Source organism: Colius striatus, chromosome 2 (assembly GCF_028858725.1).
Source record: "Colius striatus isolate bColStr4 chromosome 2, bColStr4.1.hap1, whole genome shotgun sequence".
Classification (NCBI taxonomy): Eukaryota; Metazoa; Chordata; class Aves; order Coliiformes; family Coliidae; genus Colius; species Colius striatus.
The window spans coordinates 120,738,229-120,762,801 of NC_084760.1; the positions used below are offsets into that span (position 1 = coordinate 120,738,229).

General features: G+C 38.4%; 1 protein-coding gene across 5 annotated transcripts in view; it reads right to left on the reverse strand.

Annotated features, from left to right (window-relative positions):
• The window catches only part of EML6 (EMAP like 6), a 98,179-nt gene that overhangs the window by 57,301 nt on the left and 16,305 nt on the right, over window positions 1–24,573 (reverse strand). For all 5 annotated transcript variants that reach the window (XR_009818149.1, XR_009818150.1, XM_061989331.1 and 2 more), the window contains exons 2-4: window positions 8,050–8,209; window positions 3,534–3,632; window positions 1,507–1,575 (exon numbers count right to left, since the gene is read on the reverse strand). Coding sequence is in view for 3 of the 5 variants with exons in the window: in XM_061989331.1 (XP_061845315.1) it covers window positions 1,507–1,575; window positions 3,534–3,632; window positions 8,050–8,209 (328 nt within the window). In the remaining 2 variants the exon portion in view is untranslated. The remainder of the gene's footprint in view (window positions 1–1,506; window positions 1,576–3,533; window positions 3,633–8,049; window positions 8,210–24,573) is intronic.

Genomic DNA, 24,573 nt, shown 5'->3' on the forward strand with positions numbered 1-24,573 from the left:
CTGTCAGAGACTGGACAGGAGTATCAAAGTGTCTGACAGATGCATAACATCTATCTCATTACCACTTCATATATCTACGTCTGTTTACATCTATAAGGTGAATTTTTAGGTCTTTCTCTTTGTACTTACTCCTATAAAATTCCTATAAAGCTGAATTCCAGAAAATCCATGGACCAAGGATCTTTATTTCAGATTCTTCTCTATTTCCAACTCAATTAAAATTTCCCCTTGTCTCTTAACACAAACCAGTTTATGAGAAGGCATAAATAAATTCTGGTTAGCTGTAGAAGGGCAAGAGAGCAGGTGGCAGCATTAACAAACAGCTAGAGAGAGGGTCCTGAACTCAGGGTGAGTCTCCTCAGCTCCTAGGCTTTACCACAGCTTCTAATACCTGCTCAGCCAAATGAGCCAGTAAGGACTGAAATGCTAAAGGAATAAATGGCACTATTCCCAAGTGTTAGTCCCAATTCTCAGCGATACAATTACTTCAGAGCTGTTCTTTTCCTTCTTTGGAAGTTAATTATCACATTCCCACAACCTCATAATGAATGGCAAGTATACAGGCTGCTGTTTGAGCATCACTGGAGGGGAACATCTCATTTCTCAGCCACACCTTTTTTCCCCCTTTTTTGGCATGTCTCTATCTAGATGCATTTACTTTGCTTTGTATTGTGCACATTCAGGGTAAATATGGCCATTTAAAACAGAATACAGGTGCCAAACAAAGACAGGTTTTGGAAAACAGCTTGCAGAATACAACAGATGGTATCACTGCTGCCAAAACCACACACAGTTTGAAAGCAGTGGTGGTTTTAAGGGCACAAGCTTCTCTGTAACCAGAACTAGAGCTATTAACTGGTTTGCTAAACTTCTAGTGAAAGCTCTTCCCGCTCCAGTCATGTGAAATAACTGCCATCTGTTAGGAATGCTTTTGATGAGACTGGAAAAAAACCACAAACCTGCAGGGAATATTGGCAAACAGAGGGATTTCTTTCTAAGCTTTTCACAACACAAGAATGTTTTATCCTAAACTTATAGTATGTGTCTCAGTTCCTATTTAAATCACCTCCAGACAAAGTAACTTAGAGGCAGCAGGTAGTGGGGTATTGATGTTTTCATCATCTTATCTCTGCAGGTCTTGCATGTCTCCTCTGTTTCTTACAAATGTTGGAGGTATGACAGACCAAATAGCAGTTCATGCAAATCACACTTTTAATTCCTCCTACACCTCTTCAGTGACCCTTTGGGAAGTTGGACGAGAGAAATCAATAAAGGTTGAGACAGTTTTGAGACTATTTAGGTGGAATGCAGAGGGCAGAGAACCACAAAATTACACCAAACCATCTTCCTGCCTCATTTAAGTGCATCTGCACCCCAGTCACTGCTGAATGTCTAACCTGGCTTCAGAGAAAAAGTTTTGCTGAAATGTTCACAAAGAACTGTCTTATATTTTAAATCTTCATCATATAAAAGGGTACATTTTTGTGGTGGCATTTATTTACTTACCTTTATGTGTTTTACTCCACAGCTGACAATTCTATTTGGTTGATATTGATCCCAGGAAATATCAAATATCTGTTAAGAAACACAGTAAACTGGTATTTTAAATTATACACTAATTCTGTTGCAATATAGTACTAAAAATGAAACAACACTATTTGGGTAAATTTGGAAGTGTTTGTAAATAAAGATGAAGGCAAAGATGCAGCCTTCCTCATACACTTCTGTCAACACAACTCATTCCTGCCTTCACACTACCAATCTCTTCCACCTCCAAAATGTTACTCAATAAATTACATATGTTGTGTCAAATGAAGTGAAAATGATGGTGTAAGCTAATTTAATCCAATACCAAAAGAGCCCAGTGACAAAATGAGTGAATATCATTCATCTGAACTCATCTACAGAGCTAAAATTTTAGGCTTCATTTTGATTAATGTTCTATTTATAACAGTGGGCATCAAAAATGAAGCATCAGATTCTACACAACTTACTGGAACAAATTTACAATGTATTCCATGTCTTTGGGATTATGCCAAATGAGAAACAGTGTCTAAAATTTGGGAATAAAAGGTTGTATTTGGGCTCAGATTTTCAGTAATACATCATTTTCTAGACTTTTTACCTCTAGCATTCAGCTTTTCAACACCCAAGCTGAAAACCAATGAGGTTACCACAATCATTTGTTACTTCAGGAAAAGTGTGTCTGTAGAGAAAGGCCTTGGGGCTCTGATGCTTTTAGCTCATCAGCTGTTAGGTATAAACCACAAGAGAATTTCAGACAGTTTGCAGGAACACATTCTCTTAAGTTTACCCATCATTCATTTGGTATATGAGAAAGTACTGCCTTCCTACGAAGTATTTATCATCTTTATGAAGATGAGGATTTACAGTAGTTCAAGTACTGTTTTATGTAAAGGTTGTTAAAGTACACAAAATATTTCACATTCAGAAATGCTTTATGACTCCTGCACGCTGCCTCATCAGCATCTGTGGCCTAATTAGATACACATTGCTTTCCACTTCCTCCTCAGTGAAAAATCTCCTCTTCTGGTTTTGAAATGTACTGAGGCTAAGATTCTAGTACTTCTTGCCTGTCCTGGAGTCTTCTGCTAATTCAGAACCTGATCTTGTAGCTACTAAGGTCAGCAACAAAGCTTCTACTGATGGGAAGTGAATCAGTTCTGAAAGAGAAATTTGAGTAAGGACTGATTCAGTTGTGTTGGGGGCATTGCAATTAAAAATGAGCTACCAAATTTATTCAGAGGGCACACAGGACTGTATGTCCACACAAAGGTTTAGTATGCTGCCTTGCAAATATAAGTACTCCATCATGTGTAGTGAACTATGATAACACCACAATGTTCTAACATTCTAGCAGGTTAGAATATCATAGTAAGGATAAAAGTTGTCAGGATGTGTCCATAATTTATTTCAGTGTATGTGTCCTTGTGCTTATATATGTTGGAGAGATCCTTTGCTTACACTAAACCTGTTAGAACATTTCCTAATTATGAATAATATTCTAAACTCAAACTCCTTGAGTTCTCATCTTTATTGAGGTTATAATCCTTTACTTGAAGTTAATAGCTATAAAGGAATATTCATCCTAATTGTCCTTCTTCTACAGGGAACGGTCTTAAGCAAAAATAAAAGCGAGATAATTCCACTTTCCCTCAGGATAAACTGTCTTTTTGACGTATTCAGAAAGAACATGATCTTTTTCCATTGAGCCAGCACTTCACATCTCATATAAAGAGTTATAAATCATCCTAATCAGTCTGTAGTTACAAAGTATTTTCTCTCTAGGCTTACTAGACAGGCAGCTCAGGAGTCCATCACGTGCCTCATTTACAAACAGGGTGCTTTGTGCTGTGGCTGGCATAATAAGGACTAATTACCTTGTTCAGTATTTTGAAAGCCAGAATGAAGGATCAGAATTATCTTTGCATTAACCTAGATTAAACCAAAAACATTTGTAAAACACTTCTGCTACCCCCAGACAAAAATCAGTGAACCCTTCATACAATTACCCTGTCTGAATGGCCTGTAGCTGTTGCCAGTAGTTTTCCTCTCTTCCAGTCCCAAATACACACGGTATTTTTGGCATCCAGTCCCACTGAAGCCAAACGCTAAGGAAAAACAATAGTAATCCAGTTAACAGAAAACCAACTCCAAAATCACTTCACTGTAGTGCAGGTTGTTATGTGTACAAATCAATTTTCCACAGGTGCTTTGTGTTTGAGCTGCCTTGCAGAGACACCATCAAGGCAGACACACACTGCAGAAACTACTGAAAGCTTCTGAAAAGTCAAGTTATTCATTTCAGGTTACTGATGTCTCAAGTACAATTCTGATCATTAAATATTTTAGGTGCTTCTTTCAGGTGCACACCACTCTAGCATTTGATTAATTAATCTGATAAGAAAAGTGAATGGGAAAGAAAAGCTCTTCTTCTTTCCAAATAGCATGTTGCTCATTATGACCCTTTTGTTGAGCTTTAGAATCAGAATGGTATATACTTTTAGCAACTGACACTGACAAATCAAATCACCAATTCAGCTGAAATTAATAATCACAGCATTGACATTATAAAGATAATTGATAATCAATTACAGTAACTAACAATTGTAATACTTTTAAATCTTAGCAATGTCAAATGATCAAAATAAAATGGAAGGGAAAATCTGAAGGGAGAAGGTAGGCTGCACACATCTGCAACATATCCTGAACAGCAACAGCTATTGTGAAGGTTTTTCTCCTCCAGTGACTGTGCCAATTATGTCCAACTTCATGAAGAATCTCCATGTGAGCCTTTGAAATGGTAAAGATGGGTTCAAAATCTGCCATTCTATTGCTAGATGAGACAGAAAAAAATTGGGGTTCTCTCTCACATGTGTGCAGAGTATCTGCCCTTAACCTAGGTCAACATTCTGGATTAGGAGATGTATGGTAATGAAGGGAAAAGAAAATCAAATATGGGAAAGAATGAACATGCTTCTGCCAGTTACCAACACAAGTATTTTGATTTTCAGAAGGGACAACTCTTGTAGAAGAGTTTTATTTGCCCTTGAGCAACTGACACCTACCCAGAGGTCCACATGTACTGATCAAAACTCATTTTTCATGGACCCTTCACCAATTCCAACTGCCCCACCCCTTTTATACTCATCTTCACCATGGAAAGCATGGCAATATTTACTGTATCTTTTATCTTTGTGATGTGAACATCACACTTGAACTGTAACTGGCAGTCAGGAAACTATGATTAGTGGGATAGATGGACAGTGAAATTAAGAACTACATTTTCTTTTAACATAGGGCTCCTGAGGAAAGTCCCCTCCTGGTAGAAAAGTCATAAATAATGGATTTCTTTTTTGGTTGAAACACACTTTTACTCCTCATTCTGGAAAAAAAACCTGACAGAATTCTGTTCAAAGAATTCATAGAACTACCAGAAGAAAGTATCTGCCAAGCAGTTTATGCACATAGCTAAACAATTATTTTTAAATCTATACAGACGTAGAAGATGTGGCTGAAGAAGCCCACTGCTACCTACTGTCAAATTTAGAAACCTGTGTCTGCATTGTAGCTGTACCCTCCTCATGCCACTTAAAAATCCCATTTTCTAGAAAGTACACAAAAAGGGTTCATCTAAAATAACTCAGAAGAGAAACTGAACTGTACAGTATTGGGGAAACAATGTGAGAGACAATAGCTTTGTAGACAATTCTGTGAAGAATAGATCATAGTACTTTTAAGGAGAAACTGCAATTAATTTTTCATTCAATAAAAGACATTTTTAATTATAGGCAGCCTGACAACTCTTCATTAATCATCTGAAAAAAAAGCAGCTTCCCTCCTGCCAAATGACATGCCCTGGTCATACATGAAAAAGTCCAAACTAAGATATGCATTTTTAAATGGCAACAGTTCTGCAAGATGTTCAGTTCCAGCAGCACTTTTAAAATACATTATTAATTGCAGACACTGTACAAAAGAGGGCATTTAGTAAAAATGTGTAAGTCTCCAAATTTAAAGCTGTACTGAAGGTACATAAGACACAGGAAACATATAAGCTATCTCTTTGGTTTAGGCATCATTCCCTGCATATTATAAAAGATAACAAATCCTGCTTGTTCTCCATTACCCAATTTGTACTAAATTAAGCCAGGGAAGCACTGCAGACATAACTAAGCTTGTCTCCACACCATGTTAGCTGAAAGCCAGCAGGCAGCAATATTTCAGAACTAATTCATTTGAATGCCTGAAACAGATACCCCAGAGTTTCTGGTACAAGAAGAGCTAATTAACTTGGCTAAAATACAGATGCAGTGCCTCCCAAGCTAAACCCACATACTGGAGCTGGGCAGCGCCCAACACAGCAGCTACCCTTGGAACCAGAAGCTGTGCACAGAGGGTTAGGAGGAAGCCAAGCGGCCTGATGGGGATCCAGCTCAGGTAGAGAAGCAGAATTATCTGGTCTTTTCCTCAGTCTATTTTTATTTAGAAAGTGGATAGCTGACAGAGGTTGCAGAGCAAAGAATCTATTTCTTATTGCATCCATATTTTATGTGATTGTTGAATTTATTCATGTTTTAGGGCTAAAATACACATCTTTCTTGGATATTAATAGACATTTGGTATAAAAAGAATGATAGCTATGCACTAGAAAAAAAGGTGCAAGCAATGTATGGTTTGTCCTATCACAAGCTGCCAGCTCCCTTGGCTATGCTGACTAAAGAAACTGGAACTGCTGGCAGCTCCGAATTCCAAATACCCAAAGTCTTTTCACTATGCCCTTTACTCTTGGCTCAGCACAGCAGCTTCTTCTGCAGTGCCAGAAAAAGCAGCAAAAAGCTGATACATTATCCATATTTATGTTTTCCAGCACTGGTCTTTCTCCAGATAGAAAAGTGTTCTGTGCTAATTTTTATTTCCCGAATAAACTGCAACTTCTCCAGCACGTCCCAGAACATTCCTGTTCTGTCAGGGCAACACAGCAGCAAGTCTGGGGTTTAGTTACAGCAGCACACCCAGCAGAAGAGCCCCTACCTGTAACTGAGACTGACTGGGTGCTTTGGTGAGTGCTTATTCCCATTAGGTCCTTCAATGAGTCTTTAAAAAAAAATTATCTGTGTCTTATGAATGAAAGCTGAAAATTGTTAAAACAGGTAATTGTGAAAGAGCAGTTTCTTCAAAAACATTGTAGCATTTCTTGTGTTGATTTAGGATATTTCTCCTCTGATTCTTTAAACTCCACAATTCCTAGAAACATCTTTTTAATTAGAATCAGCCCAGGAGATTTCAGAGCAAGTGGCTTTAAAAACTGGAAGATGACAGTTGAAAATTAGGCTTAAAATAGAAAGCTGGTTCCAATTTTTAATGAGGAAATATAATCCATAGTGCTGTTTAGTAATGCAAGCTTACCCAATGCTTTTCAAACACGTTCAAAGCAATTGCTGATGTTGGTGTCCTTCATTTCAGATAAATCTTTACATGGAATGTAAACCAGATAATGCATAATAAAAAGTACTCATGGCATATGAGTATATGTTTCATGCATTGTATGGCTGGTTTTGATCTCACAAAGTGTAGTAAAAGCACTGTGTTGTCAGTGGAAGAGTAGCTAGACATGTGATAAAGCATTACCTTATGGATTGCCTATCATGTAGTACATGATATGAAGAAAACCACCTAAAGGCAGTTCTGCCCAACTGGGATACAATTCTCAAGCACACAAGCAAATACAGAAAGCAATAAAGATCTCTGCAAGAACACAAGTATCAGCTAATCTAAGCACTACTTCAAATATTTTAGCAGCCAGCTACAAAGTACAACCACAGTGTTACACCAGAAAACTTCTTTAGATATCAATAAGCACAGAAATTCAGAGATGGATATTTAGAAAAGCTATGAAAGTGAATTATTTCTCTGATTTCTGTGAGTATTTTCCTCCTACTTCATTCACAGCTGAATGCTTTTAATAGTTCGCCCGCAGGCAAAAAACCCAAACAACATATTTGAACAGTGAATAGCCCACCCTTTACTTGTATTTAAAATTTTGCCTCAAAATATCACATAATCATTGTACAAAGCCTGCAGGACACTGTATCCTAAACCCATTATTCAATTAAATGGACTGTGCACCCCAGCCAATGAGACTCTCCCAGCAGTGAGATTACTGGAGTTCCTCTGCCAAAAAGGCTGCAGGATTGTGAGGACTCTGCCAGGAACTGATCTCTTTGAACAGTTGGTGACAAGTATGTGGTAGAGCCATTACATGTGAGCCACAGAAGGGCATTTCTTTTATAGATATTTGTCCAATACCCAGTGCTTCTACTTCGTTTGAATGCTAGGTTGTGATTTTCATCTCAAAACTCTCTTCCTTGAAAGAGCTTCTATTTGCAGTCCTTGCACTAAAAATGTAATGGTAATAGGAGCACTGCAGCCATATAGCTGCCTAAACACGTAATGCTTTCACGTGCATATCTTCTAGAATGAGGACTCAAACCAAATTCAAAATAGAGAGAAAGAAGCTATACAAACCTGGCCATCTGAATCGAAAGCTAAGCAGGCAACTCCATGAGTATGTGCATCCTTAAGAACTGACACAGTCTGCACTCGGTAGGAATCCCAGATGCAGATGTAAGGGTCCTTCCCAACCTGCCCTGTAGCTACTAAAGTTTTCTCCGGGTGCACAGCGAGGCTGAAATAGAACACAGTTAAAGTTACAATACATTTTCTGTATCAGCAAAATGCTATTGAATGTGAAAATTAAATAAAAAATAACTTATTTAGTTCCCCAAAACTTCAGCTTCTTTTGATTTATTAGAATGACATCAACTGCCTTCAAAAGTCAGTCTATCCCATGATTTGCTGGGGCAGATCTGGCTATTAAGGAATAACATACTATTACGTGACAAACTGCAACTAGAAAATTTAAGGAAAACGTAACCAGAGAATTTCTGAATACTTTTGATTTATAAGCTGAATGAACACAGAGGCTTTTATCTTAGTCTTTCATAACTAAATCTCCTATATTTGAAGAACAATGATATGTATAAAATTTCCTTTTAGTTACTGTTGCCTAAGGAGAGGTAAAATTCATTGTATCTCTATTAATTTACCTCATTTTCTCTAATAGCCAATTAGAAACAGTACTTTGCACAAAACCTCTCCCATCAAATCCTATTTCTACAACTCAAATGCAAGATAGTAACAGGACAAGGGGTGATGGGATGAAGCTGGAACACAAAAAGTTCCACTTAAACACCAGAAAAAGCTCTTTCCCTGTTTCAGTGAGGGAGCCCTGGCACAGGCTGCCCAGAGGGGTGTGGAGGCTCCTTCCTTGGAGGGCTTCAAGCCCCACCTGGACACGTTCCTGTGTGACCTGATCTAGGTGACCCAGCTTCTGCAGGGGGGTTGGACTGGATGATCTCTAAAGGTCCCTTCGAACCCCTAACCATTCTATGATCTCCACTAGCATTCAGAAGATTTGCTTTGACCAACTCTTGCTTATACAGTTATTAAACAACTTACCAATTCTCTGTCGTATTTGTACAGAGACATGATACTATGAGCTGCATTCTAAGGCAAACTCTGTTAGTGGAATCAAATCACATTTCTCTTCACAATCCCTCAGATGTGCAAATGTCCACTGGCAGCCCATAGCACCCTTCTCTCTACCCCCTGCCTAAGCGTGAAGACTAATATTTACTTCTATTTTGTTGTGTTGGGAGCATTTCTCTTAGATGCCAAACATTTTCTGTAACTAAACAACAGCACCATTCTAAAAAAATCCTTATCACACACAACAGATTTTCTTTGTAACACAAAAGACAAAAAGCCACCATTTAGCAAATTTCTTCCCACATTAAAAGAGGCGTGCAGGCTATCCACAGGGACACAGTACCAGAAGCTGCTCTTTGCAGTTGTTCTGGGCTGTTGCCAAGCTACCCCTCAACACTTTAGTGTTCTCTTTGGCAAAATCCAGAGGATCTAGTGTGACAATCCAGCTTGAGAGTGTTAAGAATAAAAAAACCCTCTCTCTAAAGTAATATCAATACAAAGACAGTTTTACATCCAGGAAACACATTTGAATGTCTGAGTGTGTGAGCTACAGGTGAAATTAGGTAGAATACTCTGTTAATAAACTTACACTCAACAAGTGGCTTAGGGAAGCTGAATCTTTCTCTAGGAAGTAGGATAGAAGGAGTAGATAATATTATCTTGATAATTAACATTCTCTACCACAAGAATTAATCAAAATACTCAAGGAAGCTTCACAAACACATGTATTTGATTTTTTCAAGGTAAAGAACAATTCATGCAGAATAACAATCTTAGCACAATGCCCTTTGAAACTATTTTATCTGCTCCAACACTTGCCCATTCCTCTTTTCCTTCATAGGCTTGGATTCTACACTCTACTGCGTGAACACCTCAGCTCTAAAGCTATCAGGGGAACACAGATGACTCCAGCCTGCCTAAGCTGAGATACTTATGATGAAGTTAGGATACTTTTCTTCAATGTTAATAATCAGATGGAAAAGATCACTTGGGCTTATCATCTCATTGCTAGAACAGAACTGCATCTACCACTGCTTTGTACAGCTCACTTTTCACATACTAAAGCCTCCTCGTTTACATTCTGTGCTTCCATTTCTGGATGTAAGGTTAAGAACAGGAACACATTTCCTGCAACATCAATGTGTCTGTACGGAAAGGATCTGTTATTTGTTTTATCCTTTTTGACACACAAAGTCAACGAGTGGGGGAACTAAAATTAGGAATAAATATCAACGTTTGGCACCTAAATAAGTAGCCTGAGTTTTTCAGAACTGCTAAGGACATTCATCTCCAGCTAACAGCCTTTACAATGCACTACAACTGCCTACGTTCAGTCTGGCTGTTAGATAACCAAGTGTTTATTTTTGGCAGATGGAACAGGGGGTAACAGAGTTAAGAAAATGGAGTCCAGTTTCAAGAACAAATCTTGGTGACTGATACCTGTGACTTATACGTTTGTCCTGTATGAAAATGTAAAACTTGTATATTAAACTATACAATGTATCTATTGTACAGGCCAGTTCCTGTCTTCAGATAGTGAGATTTTGTGCTAGCACAGGTTCTGTGACCTTCCCTGCCTTTTGAAACACATATAAACCTGGTTGCTTGTGTTTTGAACTGTTAGGTGTATTGACTCAATCTTTCTAAGCAAACATCCTATCTTGTGTCTACACCATTTATGATACCACGCCACTGGAAAATGCTGAGATAGCAGTGCAATGTGAAAATATGATTAGAATAGATTAGGCATTCAAACACCACCAATTTATGGTACATACAAACACTATTAGGGAATTACTTCCCATTGTTTCCAACAGGAAGAACATCTAGGAAGGTCTTTCTTATGCAACTACACAATTTTCTCTAAGTCACAGGCAACAGGTCTGCAGATATCTGCCTGAGATATATTACAGTATGTCAGAGCTGTTGCTCTGATGAATGGCTGGACCACTGAAGACTTAACATCTCTGAGCAAGTCAGGAATTTCTTCACCCCTACACTTCCTGCCACACAGCTTTATCTCCCTACCCCCACACTCCCTCGCTCTGCTCACCCACCAGAGTTTACATGCTCTTAGCAGTGCATGTACATTTGCAGATCTCTTCTCACCAGTGAGAATACTTAACAGTTCCAGTACCGAACACAATAACAAAAATCAAGTGGGAGAAATTAAGTCAGGACTTGCATGTGAAAAATCATGAGTATTTCTCTTGACTGTAATTCACATCCTTCCTGTGCTTTTCCCATATAGAAATGATACTAACAAAGGCTTTATTACCAATGAGCAGCCAGAGCTGGGATGTCCCATGAGGAAATATGAGGAAGGAACCTAAGGCAGCCCTGGCACGTGCAGTGCCCTCACCAACCAGGGTGCAGCCACACGAGACTACAGCATGAGGGCACAAGAAATTTCACACGAGTATTTTTCCTCTCTTTCCAGGACTATGGGAAAAGGAAGTGGATGCTCTCTTGTTAAAGAGCTTGGGTGGAAATGGAAAGGATAAAAGTAGCAGCTATTGCTGCTGGTACTGCTTGCTGGTAGTGGCACTCACTTCCCCACACAATTTGACCTCCTCTCCGTGGGAACAGTAACAGGAGCAGATGCACATGTAGGGTAAGGAGGCAGAGATCAACTGCTTTGGAAGTGCATGTTCCCTTCCTTCTAGGGAAGGCAAAGAAAGCAAGGGGATTCCTGGCAGTCTGCTCTTCTGAGCAGCTGAAGGCTTTTCGGTCTACATAAAGCTAACAGTGAATTCCAAAAGCCCTCTGATGTGTTTGCAAAAAAAAGTCATTATAGAAGTGCCTCAATGAGCACTACTGTTAAACAAACAACCCATTTAAGATGAACCAATAAACTTTAGCTAGTATTTTAACATTGCACCTTATTAACAAAAGGTTCTATTAGGAATAAGAGATATCAGGGAATATTTCCTTCCCTTCCAAAACCAATGACTCTGGATCTAGCATCCGAGACTGGAGCTTTGTTAATTCAGGATAATTAAAGGTGCCAGTCTTGTGTTCTGGCAGGGTCTGATGAAATACTTTATAAAAAGTCGTTAGTGGATCCATCTGGTCTGGGGGCCTTGCCAGATGGTAAGCTCTTACTGCCTCCGCAATTTCTGTTGCAATAATGTCCTGCTCCAAGAATTTATTTTTCTTTTACAACAACATTAGAATTTCAAAGGGCTGGAAGCATTTGTTTCTTGTCTATATTGTATCTGTTTACTTTTCTGTAACAGGTTCCATACACTTACCCAACACAGATCTCCAGGTTAAAACAGGGACGGAATTCAGTTGAGAAATTTCGGTATGGAATGTAAACTGCTTCAGGCAGGTGAACTGAGTATTAAACTGTTTAATTGAATTAAATATTGCTTATTCAAATTGAATATTAAATTGTTATTTCTGTATTTAAGTTGTTCCCAAACTGCAGATGACACTATGTTTTCATAATAAACACAGTCAAGGACCAGAGAATTACAGGTGATAGAAAGAATGAATGACTGGGAAGAATGAAAAAGAAACAAGAGAATTGATAGTTGAGGAAGAGAAATTCCAAGGAGAGAAGGCTCAGGGTGGCTTTAATGATACACTTCCAGAACATCAAAACTAGTTGTAGAGAAGGTGATGGTAGTCTTTTCACAAGGATGTAACAAGCAAGAGACACAGTTGTTTAATGGGAAATTCTGTCTGTCCTCATTGGAAATGATTCAAGACTTGGCTGGACAGGACTCTGAGTAACCATATCTAAGGCTGTGCTTTCAAGAGAAAGATGACTGAACCATCTCTGGAGACCCCTCCCAAACTAGATTTTTCTGTGATTCCAAATACTGAAATTGATCAAGAAAGTCTGAGGTAATGGAAGTAGAAATGTATTTTGGCTCACAGCAGTTTCCTTGCATTAGATAATTGTTCCTCGATGCTACAAAAAGAAAGCAACTCCTGTTGACTTTAATATATACACAGAGAATTGGTAGGTTCATGGAGATCTTGTGTGTATAAGAGATACAAGATTGAAACGCACTATTCTAGGTCTTTCAAACATATCACTGCACTCTCCTATTTATCAGGTAGTCAAAATACTTCACTGCAGCAAAGGCTGAAAGTCTGCTTTAGCAGTTTTGAGTGTATAATTATTCAAGGTATATTTTCTGTTCAGGAATGGTATATTAAATGGAATCTTTTTATAACCATTCTATTAACTAGTCTTTAACATGAATCAAGCAACACCAACTAAAACTAGTTTCCAGAACATCCCACCTGACAAACAATTGCTTTTTGAAAAGCAAGTAAACACTGAATGAAGTCAGTGTACACTGTGACTGAAAAATCACCGAGTTAGGTGGACTTGTCATCCCTCTCTTGACAATGTAACTCACTCTCAGTGCTAGGGCTGTTTTGCACCTTAAAGCAGAGTGTTAATTTGATCCTGTTGTAAAATAACTCTAGATAGACACTGATAAATGATCCTTTGCTTCATCTTGTTTTAAATTTGGGATAATTTTCATGTTTAGGCAAACATGTACAGGTTTAGGTAACACAATGCTACACAACTAGAATGAAGATTTGGGGAGGAATGTTAGGTAAATCTATAATCAAATTCCATAACAATACAGATACTGTCTGTATATGATTCATTCTCTTCTGAAATAAGTGAAAGAATTGATACTTCCCGGCTCAAAACCTGCTACAAACCCTAGAGAAGAGAGAATATAGTGGGTCTAGCCCCAGAATGTAGGTCAAACCTGTTGCAAAGCACCCAGGGCACTGGCTGTGCTATGCTTGAATGATGGACAGACAAATAACATAACTATCTCTTTTCTTAAGACTTTTTCTCTGTAGCAAAAATATCTCTGAAGAAAAAAGTATTTCCAAGAAGCTCCAAGCCAGCCCTGAAATAGGCCATTACATGCCTGTAGGTATTTTCTTCTTGGTTGCCTCCTTCTGCTCTACATTGTTAGTTCTCAGTGCAGAAAGAAGTGACACTTTCAAGATCCTGACAGGCCAGCAGGCATGTCTGAAGACCAGTGAGCTTTTCAGCTATATTTTACTGCTCACACAGCGCTAAGGACAGAGCTGTCTTCACATGTCAGTGAAGAATGCAAACTGTCTTTCAGGAAATCCACATTTCACAGAACAAAATTAGTTTCTTTGCTCAGTCGTGAGGTCAAAAGACTACAAAACTCAGAGCAAAGGCAAAATGCAGCCTGATCCCTATTTCTAAATCCAACACAAAACAGAACCAAGCCTAATTGAAAGGGGCAGTGGAATAAAGATCAGCAGTTAAATCAAAGTAAATGTAGGGGCCTGCAGGAGCAAAGGAACAACAAGGAGGATGGGGACGCAAGGTAAGAAAAAAAGGAACCTGCACAAACCCCACCAGAACACATCCTAAAAGGGAGAGGAGCTTGACAGCCTTATTCTGCCCATAATCTCCTCCCAGATTACTTCTGAAACACAAACACCACAGCTACCATTTGAGGACAATCAATCTTCTGGTGGTGGAGATTGCCCTTACCTGGTGGTGTTTCCATGAACACTGACATTTATATATTTTCAGAACAAATATTCTGTACTTGTTTGCAACAAATGTGTGGCAATATTTTGCATATTTGGGAGATTACAGCTGTATGTTCACATCTCTTTCTAGTAATTCAATGGTATGAGAGTGCATTAATTGTATTAAACATGCAAAAAAGTTGAGAGCTGTGTATGCAGGTGATTAACAATAACAGCATGTTAATTTACAAGCTTGATTTTTATATGGTAAATCTTGTTTATATGTAACACAGAACAGTATATTTAAAAAGTGGGTTTAAGATCAGCTGTCAAATAAGGCATTTTGAAGGTCTAAGTTCTTACTAATTATTCTACTGCTTGTTTTTTCTCTACCATATTCCCTGTGTAGGAAGAAGAGTGATAGAGCTAGAGGTTCTAGCATTTATTCATCATTCTGCATTGGCATCCTACCTAGAACAAGTCATTGCAGGCTAACTTTCTCAGCAGCAATTTCCAAATTTGGTGGTCTGCCTCAGACAGCTACCATCTGCTTGTCAGGGGAAGTAAACACCTACAGCTCTCAATGAAGTCAACGCAGACTGGGATTGAAAATCACTGTTTTAGGCTTTGCACTCATAGCCGGTCTTGGCCACAAACTGAGCACAAGTTTAATCATTTATGAAGTGGATGTGGAGCTCAGCTGGGCTTAATAAAGGTCCTTGAAGCATAGAGTCTAATAGCTGTCATTATGCTAAAATAAAGTGGTCTGGGAATGACAAGGGTTTTGGTTTTGACTATTTTCCAGAACTGATGGGGAGGGGGGAGAGCAGTGGCAGAAACATGCTAAGTTATAACCATTCCTGCCACTGAAAGGACTCCTCTTTGTCCTTTGGAAATTACTGCTGATCTACTGCCCTGGTCAGTGTGTGTTATCCAAGCCTCTGGTTGTTCCACCAATTTTCAATGTTTGTTTGGCTGCTCAGTGTTTATTACAAGTCTTGAGAGATCAGGCCCATAAGGCTGCATAAGCAACCCAGCAGAACATGGAACTTGTGGTTGCACTCTGGAGCTACAGAGGTATTGCAGAGTCAGGTCAGAGTGAAAGACTAAATTGCTTTTGAGCAAGTGATTAAAAACCTCTTCAGATGTGATGTTTTGAGCAAAAATGTTCTGCACTTGAATTAAGGCTCTTATTTACACTCATATGCATCTCTACACAGAGAGAAATTCAGTACATTTAATAAAAGAGAATGGCACTGCAGCACAGTCCTACAGCAGTGTAGGACACATCACACAACTCACACATAACTACAGAAACACAAAGGTCACACGGTTCTCTAATACAAGAAATAAACATGCATGAGAAAAACATATCATATCTCATGGAAATTATGCAACTCTGAGCTTCTGCCAGTGAAAAGAAGTCCTAGGAGACTATATAAAACTCATCTAATGGCATTGAAAGGCTTTTGAGCAACAAATGATTAGGGGAAAATACACAACATTTCTTATCAGCTGCACTACACCAAACAGACCCTACTATGTATTTCTGAAATTAAACTACCATACACCAGTTTCCCCCTTCAGCTTTCATATGTATGGACAGAGTTTCCATCTGACTCTAATTATATTTGCATTCATGATGATGATTGCAGCATCCTGTAATGTCTGAAAATAACCCCCAAAATGACACAACTGTGAAATTTCCAGAACTTTTAATATATGGAGTATGCTATTTGTTTAAGAAAGACTTAAAGATATACTGAAAAAAAGTCTTGGCCCATGCTGAGTGAAGTATGGAGATGCTGCTCAACAAACATGTGCAGGAAAAAGTAGTGTTGATGTATGTTGACTGCTATAGTACTTTTTCTGGTCTGAAATGAAATTTAGTGGCTTGTTGAGGGTTTTTTTTCTTGTGGAAGAAGAGCAAGAAGCTACCAAGGCTATAAATGAAAAAGGAGACAGAATGGGCTTTTCAGATACCTGAAGGATTTCTGGATAACTTGCTGCATGGCCTCATTCTTTGCCCTCTTTGAAAATGATAGGCATGTAAGTCTGAAAATCATAGCAACCACTAAAAAATGAAAGGTAACAAGACTGTAAAGACTGTGGCCAAAGGCATGGAAATAAATACCCAAGACAGGTACACATGGCACCTCTTGATTTAAGCATTGTGATTTGACAAAATCAGTAAGATGGAACTGAGTTCATTGGTTGTCAGGATAAACAGGCTAGAATTGGAGACTAAAAACAGGGTCAGAAAGGAGGGAAGAATTATATATAGTTCACCATTGTATTTGTCTCCTACCCTATTCTATGTTTATGGTAGTTAAATGGACAATGTAAAATGTCCTGAAATAAAATGCATAGGAAAACATCAAGACTACAGTGCTGAGATAAAGCCAGCAACAGAAATGGTTATCAGGACAACTCAATGATTTTTCAAGACGTGGAAAACTAATTACAGACTGCTCTAAGTTTTGTACAGCTCAACAAAACTAGCAAATCTTTCATGTTTATCTAGTATAAAGAATGTTAAGGCCAGTCTGACCATTGCAACTGAAAATACGTGTACACCAGAAAATCCCTAACCTGAGAAATGATGGCTGCTCTCACGTGTTGTAGCCTCCTTATTTCCTTCATTCACCCTGCTTCAGTCTGACTCTATTGAAATCCAAGATTCAAAGTGCAGTCAAAACAGCTGACACCAACTGTGCACTGCTGCTACTCATCAAACTGTTTCTTTTTCCATTTTTGTCACACTCCAGGGCTGAAACAACTAAAAATGGACTGAACACAGCCGTGCCTTTTCTCCCAAATGCAGAGATGTGATTGTAATTCAGGCAAAGATTAAGCCACCAGCTCTAAAACTGGTGGTCACAATGAACAGTAAATATCTTTGCACTAATTAATTGCCCACAGCATGATGATGTCAGTCAAGTTGCACTTGTGTTGCTGCAGATGAGTCCTATGCTTGACAGCACAGCTCAAGGTATTCTTTCCAGAGGCTGATTCAATAATTAACTGCTTTGGGATTTCCTGGATCTACTCTGCTTTCTGTGTGGCTAACAGGCATCAGTGAATAAACTATGCAGATTGCTCAACACACAATCCAAGTCAAAACATTTGCAGAAACATCTGAGAAGAAGGAGAAAGGAAACAGGACAGACAATAGATTCAGCTACTGAAAAGAGGAATCAAGAGAGGGCTACAAATGAATAAAATATAGAAGATGAGATAAAAATAGCAACAAGCCCAGAGACCAGGCAAGGAGAAATGGGAAATATTCTAGGGAACAAGGGAAAAACCTGGCCACTGTCTTAACTTTTCTGGATCACTCCTGCTTTAAGTTTTAGAGATTTCACCTCATCCCATTGAAAACCCCTGGTTATATTCACAGCTATGGAAAGGTTGGCAAAAGTTATAGGCTTTTGTTAAAGAAGTTTACACTGGGATAACAATCATATTTGTATGGGTTTGCCTTTAACTGGTAGCAGAAAGAAGGAATTTATGCCCAGGGAAACAGTTATTCCTTCCAATGCAGTGAAGGAATAGTGTTACAGCTGCATTGCTCAGGCAATCCTCTCACGATCATCTTGTCATACAACATACTGAGTTTAAGCACTTGAATGGAAAGACATAGGGAAGAGTTAAGAGCCTGACTGAATAATATATCAAACAAATGCAGGCTGAGATGTGTTTGATTGGTCAAAAGCAGATGGGGATTCTTTTTTATGCAGCAAATCCACAGATGTCTATAAAAATGATAAATGTAGCAATACTAAATGGAGCTGGAGATTTTGATTTTGGAGATTGATTTTTTAGATGCCCTAGACTACGGGGGGCTTTTCAGTGCTACTAAGAATGCTTTTTGTCTCCTTTGAACACTGCTAGCTCCTGTTTCTTTTTATCTCACTGAAACATGAAGCCAGGACGAGGAATTTTGTTACTTTTCAAGCACACCGTGATGTACACTGAATGATATCAGACCACACTGACAGAGAGAGAAAAGAATCCTCCTGGAGTGGACAAGGTATTAGATTTAAGTTTATTTTTGTACTTTCTGAATGGCAACAGTCCATATTCTGTGGCCAGTTACATCTCCAAAAGCTAAGAGACCTCTAGGTATAAATAATAAAGGCAGACTCTTGCACAGTATACAGGAACTGGAAGTTCCTATGTTAACCAACTGCCACAAAAAGCAGTTAATCCTTGATGTCCATGGTGTAGTAGAAGACCCAATAACATTGATACATGGGCCACGTGTATGGGTATAGCCCAGTTTCAGCACTTCTGCTAGGCAGCAATAAAATTTCATCAGACTTCTAAGTCACAGTGGTTAAGAGTCTGAGATGAGCCATGCTCTGGTCTAATTCTGAGTTATATTTCTGCTTTGCCTAAGCTGAGACACCTTGCTCTCAAGAACTGCGAAGAAGAGGTAATTGTTAATGCCAGTTTCTTGCAGTCTGTTGAAAGCACACATTCTGTTTGGTTCTCAGAGAAACTACATTTCCCTGTGCTTTAGAGGTTGAAAAAGAGGAGAAATAGAAAAACTTTTTTTGGTATGATTGTAAAGGAATTTTGCCCCCGTTCAACATACTGAAATAACAACAAAGATTACACTGGAGCAGAAAACATTGCAGAGCATATAGAAACCATATTTAACGTTAAAATGGGTCCTGAATTTCTGGTTACAGTACATAGAATCATAGGGGTTGGAAGGGACCTTTAGAGATCCCCTGATCATCTTGGTAGCCCTGCGCTGGACTCTCTCCAGCAGTTCTCTGTCCCTCTTGAGATGAGGAGCCCAGAACTGGACGCTCCAGATGAGGCCTCACCAGGGCAGAGTAGAGAGGGATAAGAACCTCCCTTGATCTGCTGCCTATGCTCTTCTTGATGCATCCTACACCAGTAGCAAGGTCACAACTACCAGTTTTATGAGCACTTTGCCAGGCTTCTGAAACTCTGTTTCATCAGCCAGCTGTTTAGAACACAAATACAAAAAATACTCCTAAAACTTTAAAGACTGCTTTTAACAAATGGACACTCAAACCACATTTTCTCTGTTTCTATCAAACAGAACAAGAAACATCTCAATACAATAATCCATGACAATTTTCTTTTTCAAGAAATGCACTTCATGAAATAAACATGATATTAGTTTGCTTTATATTCTCTGACACAACCTGAAGATTATAAAATACCAACTGTTCACTTGGTATGGGAACAGAGCCTATTCTAGCTATCACATATAAAAGACATGCCATCTACCTCTAGTCTCTTAAACAAAAAGCAGTTAAATGTCATCATCCTTTTCAAACCAAATGAGAAAATAATGAAAGGATTAAAACCATAGCCCTGGTTTCACCACACTTTCCTTCTGATAGGGAAGTTATGCAGCCTCATGATAAAGCCAACAAATTGGTTCACAAATAACAGACCAATACTCCACACATAAAATCCAGAAAAGTCAGCAGTAAGACACTAAACAAACACAATTAAAAATTAATACTGATCATACTGCTGATTTGAAACTAAGCAGAATGATGCTATTACCTATAAATTAACTATGCCAAACCACTAGCTAGGGAAAGATCCACTGAACTTTTACTACAAGATCTGAGGAATTATTTTCCACTTTTTTCAGATAGTGACACTGGAAAATATGGGGTCTTTTGTTTGGAAAAGCATAAATAAGCAAAATAAGCACTTACCACTGAGCAGCTTCTGTGACTCCAATCAACTAACTTCATCTAACCCACAACTATTATCCCCTCCCTCTCCCAGCTGATGGCCCACACCCAGCAAGTCCAGGTGCAGCTATTTTAATTGCCCATTTGCTCTTTGCAACACCTGACTTCTGTTTCTGCAAGTCCAACAGGTTGAGTAGAAGAGAGTGACTTATGTGAGGACAATCTGTGTTTAACTTGTGTTAAACAGAAAATCCTCACAGGACAGAGGTGGGTTTAATCAGAAAACAAAAAGGCTATGTTTCAAGTTCACATCAATTTGATACCACAGAATTAATTCAGCAGTCAAGGTCTGTTCCCCAGTGGAATCTCCAGCATCTTAAGACATTGCACTAAATATCTCATATAGCTATGGTGTTCACTTTGCCAAGTGGAGGTTTTCAGATGTCTAGGAAAAAGCAGCTCAATTTTAAGCCTCATACTGAAATAAAATCCTTATTGATCAAAAGTAATAAAAGGACACTATTTTAATGGAAATCTGGCTCATGGCACTGCCTGCAATCATTTAAAATGTTTCCAGAGCTCAGTTGCTCAAGCTAAAGGATGGAAAGTGTTTTGCTCCACCTATGAAAACATGTCTAAATATGGCCAGCTCACACATCTGAGAAAATCACCACCCAGACATATCTAGAGGAATCCTCTGAAGATCCTGGACACAGGCATCAGGACTTCAACTACAACTGTTCCATCTCTAACACTCCAGTACATGCAGGAACTGGGAACAGAGAGACTGGAGGTGAAAACGTCTAAAGACATTCCTGAATCTAACAGCAACAGAAATCTGTGGGACTACCAAGGTCACTTCCTTCTTAGAAACTGCAACTGAACTCAAAATTTATCCAGCTCCACATCCCTGCTACCCACTAGATGGGCATTTACTGGCAAAGGAGTTCTCTCACCTCCTGGCTGTTATTCACATAGAGGCACTGGGAAGGTTAAATGACCAGAAAGCCTGTGTAAATATAACAAAACATATGAACAGTTAACTTGGTGCCTCCCTCTTCATCATAATATAGGAAGCACCCTTTCTTCCTGTGGGCAGAACATACAAGTATATCCCCAACTAACAAGGGCAGACACCAAATATGTCTGTGAAAGGGAATCTACAGTTATTTCTTCACAAACTGTAGACAAATGGCAACTACATGTAGGACATATAACCAGTGGCCTTTGTCAACTGGGAACCATAATGCCAAGTGTTTCAATAAACTGTCATTTTTCCAAATTTATCTAAGAATCAAATGCCACCAAGTTTCTGTAACAGTTATTTTTTAGGATACTGACTAACAAAACCCAACCTAACACTGACATATTTCACTGAGACCCTGACACTTCCTATTAAAACTACTAAAATTACTGTAAGAATTAGATAAGCATATTGAAAGCCCTTAAAGTTCTCCCTTCACTCAACACACAGAAATACTGAGTTTATGTTTACAGGAATCACTAAGAGAGTCTGAAAATATTACCCTTTGCCAGAGAAGTGTGAATTCCAAAACTATGTGAATTGAACATGTTTCTCTCACTTATATCTGGTGAAAGACAGAAATTCACTGGGATCACTCTTAGAATTTAATGGTATGTAGAAATGACAGTCAGGAAAGGGTTTATTTTGTAGTTTTTATGTCTTTTGTGGTTCATTGATCGCTTGTACGTATTAGAACAAGTCTATGATGCTTGACATGCAAATACACTTTGTATAGTCACTCAACAAATGTGTCAATTATTTCACTTCTCATTTCATTCTAAGCCTTAGTATTTTCCTGTAATATTGACTATTTCTTCTAAGTCATTTACTGACATATTATGTAAGTACTTTTTATGCTTTTCTTATGAAAAAATAGAAATCACAGAGAAAAAAAGTAAATGCCTTTATGAGTTACTCACTGCATCAAGTACCCCCTAGTGCTGTGGTCCATACAAAAGCAGACTGCCTGAGGAGTTAGAAAGTCCATTAGAAAGTCAATTACATTACTCCATCAACGCTCTGTCTAACCAAGTAAAAGAAAGAAGTGGCTTCAAATGTAAATGTTAATACTAATTAAATAAGCTGAAGTAAAATCTGTCTTTGCTTTTGCCTTTTGGAAACTCACAGAATACTACATAAGCTCTAAAAATGTGTTTGTGTCAGGCTAACGTGGGCATGAAGAGTGCTTTCTGATAAGAAACTGTAGTTCATTGGCAGTAGAAAACTCAAGTTATTTCTTTGACTTCTATAAAATCTTATTCCTGAGATTAAAATTAAAAAAAAGCATGAGTTAACACCAGTAGAGTATTTTAAGGATATTTAGGAAGAACACACGGACTTCCTTTAATCTTTATGATAATTGGTTGAAAGTATATTAAGGCTATATGTCTGTGTGTTATACAACATAAAGAGTATGCACATGCAAGCTAGTACACAGTCTGTAGCTAGGAAAGCCCATACTGTGTATCCTGTGGACTGTATAAAAGCTGCAGGTGCATCAGACATCACTTCTCTCCGATCTGCTACCAACATTCTCCAGCTCCTCTGTTACAGTTAACAGAACCTACTTCTCCCAAGTGTCTCTGTCCTACAAAGGGAGGCATCATAAATTAATATTCCTAAAACAGAAACAGCAGATAAGAAAGTTCCAAGAGGCTCAAAGCTGTCTGCTGGAATGACAGTTAAAAGTCTGTAAAATCTTATGTCATGTGGACAGTCACACTTCACCACAGTGAGGCAAAGAACAGGATGAGAGTGCCCAGTGCATCTGCTCAAAAAGCAAGCCAAATATATTATTTGACATTGCATTCATAAATGTGAAATTCCATAAAGGAAAAGGCTATACAACAAAGTTTTCTTACTTAATATGTTCCAAACTTTGGCTGCAGTACTAGAACTATCAGATTTCATTCCTCATTAAGTGTCAGAACAGAAGCATATGACAGCAAATACAACCACTTAAAGGGAAATTAATTAAAACCTTGTTTTCTCAATAATTGTTTACACATTTTAAGTGCATATTCAAATGCAATTTAAGGTTTGAACACAAGAAATCTGCTTCACTCAAACTACTGCATCTACAGGGTCTATGGGATATACCATATATAGAGCACACTCAGGGTACAGCTTTTCAAACATCGTGGAGGCAAACAGCTTCTGAGCTGATTTGGATATGCAGCTCCTGTGTTGTGCTCTCAGGATAGGCAGGCAGATAAAATGGGAAGCAGGCATATTTTAAGTAATGCTGCATTGGAGGAATTCCCAGTGTTGCCATACAAGGAATAATAGAACTAAGGATAAGTTTGTCCTTTTTGGGTTCCTTGCTAGTGGTACCTAAGCTAGGTAGATCAAAATATCTCCAGGAGTCTTACCATCTGCAGTACCAACACACTCGCAGCTAAGCTGACAATACAGCCATCAATGTTTTCTGATTACACTTGTATTTTTTAAAGCAAAAGATTAATACATCCAACTGACGTGGGACACATTATTCACGTTCTTCTCTCTCTTGTAAAAATACCAGACTAGTTGAGAAACAAGTAGAATTTTAATATATGTTAATTTGGACAATGTATTTTGCATAAATTTGCCTCTTTTTTTGGTATTTTGCAGGCAGCTGGAATAAGTAATAAAAGATCTGCAACCATCTCGGAATTCTTTTAAAAATGAAAGCCAAAGCTATATTCTCTGCTCATCATTTAAATAGTAAAATTATATCCTTCAGCTTTTATGATCTCATAATGAAATCATAAATATATTTAGAAATATTTGTAATTTTGCTTTGGGAGGGAGCTCCATAACCTAAGGAACTGCCCTTAAAAATAGCTGGGCTTCTTTACATGGCATTAGATAAGCATGTATTTTTTATTTAATGGGCAAATGACTGAAATGATTGCATGAAGTTACCTCACTGGCTCAAAATACAGCTCGCTGGACCTTCTGGTTTGAATTTTTTAAACTATACATAATGGTTTATCAACATTAAAGCAAGTAGGTGCTCCCCATTTAAGAAAGATTCGATTAATTAAGAAAGATTCCGAGAAGTGAAATTATAGCATGTAAGAGATCAGTGCTGGCAGTATGTGTCAGATGCTAAACGTAGGATTCTGCCAACCAGATCCCTGTAAAGGCCAAGGTCTGCTCTCTTGAAACCTGGGTTTGTGATCTGAATTTCCTCACTGCCACCCTGATGGTCACTGCAGTTACAGCTGGTCCAGACCTTAACATCTCTGACCAGGTATTATTTGTAAATATGAGGTCCAGCAGGATGTCACCCCTTGTTGG